This window comes from Artemia franciscana, chromosome 4, assembly GCF_032884065.1.
Source record: "Artemia franciscana chromosome 4, ASM3288406v1, whole genome shotgun sequence".
NCBI classification, from domain to species: domain Eukaryota; kingdom Metazoa; phylum Arthropoda; class Branchiopoda; order Anostraca; family Artemiidae; genus Artemia; species Artemia franciscana.
In genome coordinates, this window is record NC_088866.1 from 13,644,367 (window position 1) to 13,652,397 (window position 8,031).

The following is an 8,031-nucleotide window of genomic DNA, read 5'->3' on the forward strand; positions in this document are numbered from 1 at the left end:
ATAGGCTGTGAAGAAATAATTTTTGTTCGGTTTAAGATTCAACTTCGCTCTTTACTTCCCTCAGAAAAACCTTGTTTTTGAAACTAATTCTCATGAAGTACGTTGACTCCAAGCGGCAGGTATTTGGCTTATTTTTGACACATTCTGGCTAATGTAAAATATATTTTGGACCAAAAGAGCACAATATTTTTGAGATCCCGGATATATCATAAACACTGATTAATGAGCATCATGTTACCTATTATATTTGATATATGAAACATATTGTATATAGGATTATATGATATAAATCATATAAGCTGTGAGGTAAAATTTGACCCTCTTACTATTACAGCCCAAAATGAATTTGAAGCAAATTATTTTCAATATTAAAAAACGACGCTTGTTTTTCATAGGAAAAGAAATATACATTATATACCCATATAATTCATTTATTACTGATAATTTCGTCTTTGTTTTTCAACATAGAATTTAAAATACTATCGAAGCTAGCAACTTTCTTTTTCACTTGAGTAGGCTTTCTCTGCAAACCTAATCTTGGCACAGATGGCGTTTCTTCGCTCTCAAAGTCTTCAATTAAGAATTTAGAAGTATCCCGCCTGAAAAATAAATATATTTCCATTAACTGTTATTAAAAAAAAGACATGCCAACGTCAAAAAGAACATTCGGGAGTGCTTGCCAGCACAGGAGCCTCTGGACCCAGGCAACATCCTAAGTCCCCATTTCTATACAAACATTTTCTTTTATCTTCCATGGTTTTCCTATAGCAAGCGTGTTTTTTTTATTGCTATTTTTACAATTTTCAAACATTTTGACGACTTTCTCTATTCCTTCTATTCTACTTCTTCCTTTCTTAACTGAGTTGCATTCTGAATATGTTGAAATATTGAAAAATCAAGATCCAAGATAGCCTCATTTACGAAGGAAATAGAATCAAGCTAATCACGTTTTCGAATTTACTCCATTCTAGTCTGGAAGACCCAAAATTCAGTGTTCAAGCAAATGAAATAGGTTTTTGCATTAAAAGAGTATGTGCAAATCATATTTCATAGAAACAACCACTATCATCCTGAGTTAATCCTAATTGGTACAAATTCAGATGAGAAAATGATTACTGGCCATAAAGCAATGAATTTTAGACAGGCAACGGACGTAGACGGGGGGTGTTTATAATTTTCCCTATGGTGATTTATATACTTTACATAATGTTACGGCTTTTCTTATTTTTTATTTGGACCCCTCCACAGCCCCCTTCCGATTAAATAAATCTAAAGTCAACTACAGGCCACTGCGTACGCGTTTACATGCAATTCTACTCCAAAGAGTAACACCTTAATTTCGCCTTCTAGTTAAACTGAGACATGACATCTTTATTCGCCTCGGCAGACCAACATAATATCAAAATGAGTGAAAAAGATGATGTAGTGATTGGTTTATTAGACTGTATGGCAGATGAATTGATAGTGAAGACATCAGAGAAATATTTGTGCCCTTCGCGTCGTTCACGGGTTCTTGAGACGGATAGCGAAACTGATAGAGATAAATGCTCAAATGATTTTCATCTTCTTAACTAATTTTTTTATTCAGGTATTGCATAAAGTACTATTAATGCAGCAAGAAGTGCTTTATCGGCTTTATTACCAAAACTTCATTTAGGGAAAGTGAAACAGTAAAAAAGTTTATGAAAGGTGTATTTAAAAGAAAGCTTAATCTTCTCAAGTTTTCTAGTATTTGGGATGTCAAGTGTGTATTAGATCTATTTTGATAACTATCCTGCAATACTGAAAATCATCCAACTTCAGGCATTAACTCAAAAACTAGCAGTTTTATTAATTCCATCGGCTGTCAAATATTTTAGTCTTTAACCACCTTTTCACTTAGTAGCATGATACAGAATCAAGATGGCAGCATTGCTTTTAAGATTAAACTTTGTTAAAAACAACAAAACTGGTAGCCACCAATCAGTTATTAAGTTACGGCATTTTCAAGAATCGTAACTGTGCCCTGTTACCCATTTGACCAAGTACATAACAATGATGTTACTTAAAAATAGAGATGGCGCTCTTTTTCTTACTCATGATAAGCCGCGAGAAGCCGCCTCTAAATCAACTATTTCTTGCACGTTTGCAGCGACCTTACTAATAATACAATATTACTTATGAAATATGTCGGGTGCCCAAATATTTACAAGGTTCTGTAACAAAACAACTCAATGTGATCAACATATTTTTGTTTTTGATTTAATTTAGTTTGTTATATGCTATTTGACTTACTTAAATCTGATATCATACTCACATTGTTTTCAAATATTCTGATTTTACGGATAGGGATATCAGCTATCTTTGGTATTGATTTACCTCAAACTGAACTTTAAAATCTCAATTTAATTCGAAGAAGGAGCTAGGGCACTCCTCTTCGGAGGAGAATTTAAAAATTAATAAAAACATACCAAGTTTGATATCTAATTGGAATTCTGCTCCAAAGGAGAAGGGCCAGCCTAGCTGAGAGTTCAACTGCCCTCCAAATTTTCTTCCCAATGAACTCTCATAACTTCACCATTAGTTTAATCTACATAATCTATTTATGCACTTTAAAATACTGATATTGCGAGGGTCAACCCAGACGATCGCAGATGTCTGTCTCAGTTGACCTATCAGCTATGCTGCCGCTCCTTCTTTGGAGCAGAATCCCAATCAAGCTTCTAACTTTGCAAGTTTTTCTTTAATTTTTAAAATATTTACCTTAGGGAACATATACTCAAAAAGTTACTTTTTAGGTTTTAGTATATTGAAATATATTTCAAGTAAAATATTACTTATGAATACCCATACAAAATACAATAAAAAGGCACCCTATGTCTTGTCACTCAGGGGGATAGTTCTCACACTTGCGTCTTTCACAGGAATAAAAGAGGTGTGACTACAGTTGCTGAAAATAGGAAAGATTATCCCAATTATGTATTAAAAAAGAGTCGGGGAACTTACAACTTAACCTTTTCGCATTCTGACCAATGGTCTGCGTAGCGCATATACTGATCCCTTGATCCTCTGCCTTAGACCAGGAGTGCAAGGCACGGTTGGGGCAACTTACATAGTGCAGTAAGAGAAAAAGAAAATTATTTCACTGATCGAAAGTACAACAGAAACACACTTGATGAATACATATGTCAGATCACGATATTCTTAAGACCAAAAAATACGAGTTCCTAATTTATTCCTGAGGTTCAACACACATTGAATTCAACAATGCCTCATACTATGACAGCGACAACAGCCCACTTCCACAGCGTAACTGGATAAATAGTAAGTCAACATTAATAAACTATTAACAAAACGCCTGTGTACAATTCCAATGGGAACGAAATCATTAAAAACAATTGGGAATTGTATTTAATAAAATTTAAAGATACAACCAAAATTGCCACCAATTGTATTTTAAGAGAGTATCAACATAAGCCCCTTTTTTGAGGATTCTTGACCTACCAGATTCTTATCAACTAAAGGTCATCTAGTTAGATTATCACGTCTCAAGATTATTTTTAAAAAACTTAGTCTAATTTTTCTTCTTCTAATTTTTAACACACTAAAATCATTAATATCCAAGACTTTAGAAGGAGTCCCCTGTCTGACACGGCGTGAACTGAACAATTAACGCACTTCATTGCACCTAGTTATAGGGAAAACCTTGGGTATTAGTTCTCTCTTTTCAATTCCATATCAGCTGTAGATATATATTAAGACTAGTATACGTGTCTCAGTCTTCCTAAATCTTTCAGTTTTACAGTCCTTGATTCAGTACATCACAAAAAAAAAATATCATAGGCGCGTTGACTACGATATTTTATTTTGTGATAAAATATATTGACAGACATTTCTCGACGGGGTGGGAGGGTATCCACCCGCGTATTTCATTTGTGCACCGCTGAAATACTTACTTTTCTTCTTCTTGTTGTGAAGTATGCACCTCTTCTGGAAAGCGTTGACTCTCTTTGGGAGCAGAGGTGGTGGTGGGCTGTTGTTTTTCTTCGTGAATTTTCTTTCCAAACTGAGGTTTCCATTTGATAGGCAATACTCCGTTATTAATGATTAGCTGATCGTATAGTTCAACTAAAACAGATGGGGCGGGCAAATATTCCTGGAAAACAAAACAAACAATTACCATAAAACCAAAAAATATATTTCTTGGAGCATAGAGAAGAAGTTCTGGAAGCTCCATTCAATTACACAAAAAAAAATACTATATTTCTACTCAAGATGTATGCGATTAAAAGCTATTTTACCTGCCCACAAGCAACAAAACCTTTGAAAATAGTTGTGCTGCAAACACAATCCTTCAAATGTAACAAGAGAGTTGAAGGAAAGACCTAATTATTAAGTGTAAGAGACCGCTTCTGGTGATAAGAAATATAGGCTTATTATGAGTAAGAAAAAGAGCGCCATCTCTATTTTTAAATAACGTCATTCTCATGTACTTGGTCAAATGGGTAACAGGGCACAGTTACAATTCTTGAAATAACAAGGTGATAAGTATTTGTTCGAATTTGTAAGGTAAATTCCAAGCTTCGGTTTAGAAGTTACTATCTTTTGCGGCTAGGTTAGGAATTACTTATACGCACTATCTGTACACGCCATCTTCCGGGTTCATTTTTTTTCCAGGTTTAAAACTATTGGCTTTTAGTTGATGCCGAGTTTGAAGTCACAACCAATAAAGAGATGTATTGGTCAAACACTAGCAAATGCTCAAGAAATACATTCAAGGTGCAGGCACAGTACCAAGAATATTCTACAAGTATTTTTTTTTTTAATCACATGACAAATTCAAAATTTCTGGAACGTTAAAGCCCCCCAAAATAATACTAATCACAAATTACTGCTACTGACAGCTCAGTGCAGCCCTAAACTGTCTGAGGCCAACATAGATACGCCCGCTCCTTGCTCACACCGATCATTTCCAAGCTTTACTTTATGTCCCTCCAATGAAGTTTTATCCAATACCTCATTTTCAATTCATACTTAAATACTTTTAATTCATAAATTCATAAAATTTCTACACTCTTAATTCATACTTTAATTCCTTCTCTACTCATCCTTTTGTTCTCATATGATGTATCATTCAGAACTTTTGTACTTGATCTGTTTAAAACCGGTTTCTCTATGTGCACTCGGAGATAATCAGCTTAGCCTGAGTGAGATAAAGTACTATGCAGGTATGTTTTGATCAAATATCGAATATACAGAGTTGGTTAGGTGTTTAATATAATGCGTTCTGGGCGCCCTGCTTTCCATATTTCTCTGTTTTAGTTTCCATAATGTTGATACTGAACCATGATATTTTCGGTATATTTTGGTATATTTCATTTGGATTAACCCAACTTCACTTCTTGGGTGGGGTATATTACGTAAGTGACTATAAGCGTACTATTTCGTTGGTCTTTGACGGAAATCCCCTTCCCCTCAAATATGATACGTTTTAAGAATTTAACCAACATTCTCAAATAATTAACTTTGATTTTTTTGTGTTATTTTGGCGAGTTTCTACCCTGAAATTAATTGTTGCATATAGACTGGCAAAACCCATGCAGTGTTTCAACTCACTTGGCAACTTTCTTCAAATTGGAACACGGAGAATACATCAGTGTTGGTTCCAGTAGATTGAGTTTCTTCCACCATTCTGCTGCCTGGAAAACTCTAAAAACAGAATTAAGCTATCAGCTAAAATATACAAAAAAAGTGGAGTCCTCATAAAATGGTTCCTATAAACTGAAAGCCCTTAAATTTATTCAAAAGCTTGAGCAAATACAGCAATGCGTTGGTTTGTTCAACAATATTTAAAACATGTCTGTCCAGCTCGAGATCATCAACCAGTTCGTGGTAAAGAACTGTAAGTAAGGAGCGACCCGGCTCGATAGCAACTGAAACTCTAAAAAGGGAATTTTGATACCAATAGATACATCAAAAGAAACATATTTTTATGATGATTTCACATATATAAAATTCATTAAGTTTAGTCTTCTATCAAAAGTTGCGAGCCTGAGAAAATTTATCTTATTTACGAAAAAACAGGGAAACACAGCCTAAAAGTCATAGAATCTTAATGAAAATCTCACCATCATATTCAGCGTATCAGAGAACCCTACTGTAGAGGTTTCAAGTTCCTATCTGCAAAAATGTGGAATTCTGTATTTTTGCCAGAAAAAAGATCACGGATGCGTGTTTATTTGTTTTTTTTTTCACCCAGGGGTGATCGTATCGACCCAGTGGTCCTGGAAAATCACAAGAGGGCTCATTCGAACAGAAATCAAAATTTCAAGTACCCTATTAAATGACCAAAAACTGGGGGGCAACTAGGCCCCTTCCCATGCTTATTTTTCCCCAAAGTCACCGATCAAATTTTGGAGATAGCCATTTTCATCATCATAGTCAAAACATTTCATAACTATGTCTTTGAGGATGACTTAATCCTCCACAGTCCCCGGGGGAAGGACTGAAAGCTATGAACTTTGCCCACTGTTTACATATAGTATTAGTTATTGGGAAGTATACGGACGTCTTCAGGGGGAATTTTCTGTGGAGGAGGAGGCTATGTAGGAGGATGTGTCAATGGAGGAAGCCTTCATGGGAGGAGGGACATTGCGATGAAGGGAGCACTGGATTTCCCAGCATTATTTAAAAAACGATAAGAAATTAAATATAGAGAACCAAGTTTTTATTTCAACTGAAAGTAAGGGGCAATATTAAAACTTAAAACGAACAGAAATGATTACGTATATTAGGGGGTTCGACCTCTAGTCAATGCCTCGCTCTTCACGCCAAAGTTTTTAAGTACTTTCAAAAGAGCTATTTATCTAGTTAAATGGCCTTTGTGATTCATGGGTGATGAAAGAGCGATGTAAAGACAAGGGGGCGACCCCCCTAATAAACGTAATAACTTTTGTTCGCATTAAGTTTTAATATTGCTTAATTAAGTTGAAAAAACTCGTTCTTTTATTTAATTAAAGTAGAACCAAAAAGTTAAACATGATTCAAGGTTATTTCAGCAAGGAGAAACTTTTATCCGTCTTTTAAAAGCATTGTTTCCGTGAACATTATCACCAGAGCCCCTTCCACTTTGCTTCTTGAAAAATAAGGGTATATTCTGGACAACTGAAGTTTTTTTATCATTGACATTTGCAATGTAAACAGTAGCATACATCAATATTCATTGCATATCAAAAAGCAAACTAAACCTCACTTGAAATCCTTGCCCATGATGCTGATGAAGTCAGGGCTGAATTTATAATTAGGGCTTTCCCTGTTCTTCACTATTATTTAGTGACACATCTAAGCTAATTTATTGCATGATACAGTATACTATATAATATAGTATATTAACCAGAAAGATTAAAGAAAACAATTTAAAACAAATGAAAATATAGAGTAATATATAAAATGAAATCGGAAATGAGAAAAATCTGAATATTTTAGCTTCACATCCGGAAGCCCTTATCAACGGAGAAAAAATATATAGAAACAATTGAAGAAAAGAAAGTTGTAACTATTAAGTAGATTCTACTCATAAAAACATACTAGTATGTTCAGAAGGACATACGAAGCACTTAACCTTTCTTTTCTTTTCTTTTTATTGCACAAATTAGGTTCAATAACTACCATCGTGTAGGTCTTCGAACAAACCTGGTTTCAACAAAAATAAAAAAAATAAATACGTTTCTGGTTGGATTGGCCAATTTCCCAAATATTTTTCTAGGAGATCTGGAAACACCACACGCACGTAAAGTAAATTAAAAGAAGCTGTGTGAATTTTGTTTTCAAATTATTTACGTTATCTCAGAAATAGCTTGCGGGGCCGTTTTTAAACTCTGAGCGAGTGATGCAGAGGAGGGATGGGGGGCAAGTGGATCTTAAATTTCGAGTTAGCGAAGGGGTAGAGATAAAAGACACTACGTGTATCTAGTTCATCAAAATTCAATATGTGCAATATCTTGGGAACAGATTGCGGACTAGAGTTGCGGTTGGACCAAGGAAGGGGAGAGA

The 8,031-nt window shown here is 34.9% G+C and overlaps 1 protein-coding gene across 1 annotated transcript; it reads right to left on the minus strand.

Moving 5' to 3' along the window:
• Positions 1–410: 410 nt before the first annotated feature.
• On the minus strand, positions 411–7,665 carry LOC136026023 (uncharacterized). Its single transcript, XM_065702176.1, has 4 exons — positions 7,567–7,665; positions 5,596–5,688; positions 3,936–4,135; positions 411–599 (listed from the first exon to the last, which is right to left on the minus strand). Exons 1-4 carry the CDS (start codon positions 7,648–7,650, stop codon positions 428–430), a joined length of 549 nt encoding a protein of 182 aa, XP_065558248.1. The 5' UTR covers positions 7,651–7,665; the 3' UTR covers positions 411–427.
• Positions 7,666–8,031: the final 366 nt, after the last annotated feature.

Excerpts from the sequence above, each read along its gene's own strand:
- LOC136026023 (XM_065702176.1), bottom strand. The coding sequence starts at position 7,650 with ATGGTAGTTATTGAACCTAATTTGTGCAATAAAAAGAAAAGAAAAGAA. Across the intron at positions 5,689-7,566 it reads ATGTCCTTCTGAACATACTA|AGTTTTCCAGGCAGCAGAAT; the intron begins GTATGTTTTTAT and ends TTCTGTTTTTAG. Across the intron at positions 4,136-5,595 it reads AATTTGAAGAAAGTTGCCAA|GAATATTTGCCCGCCCCATC; the intron begins GTGAGTTGAAAC and ends TTTGTTTTCCAG.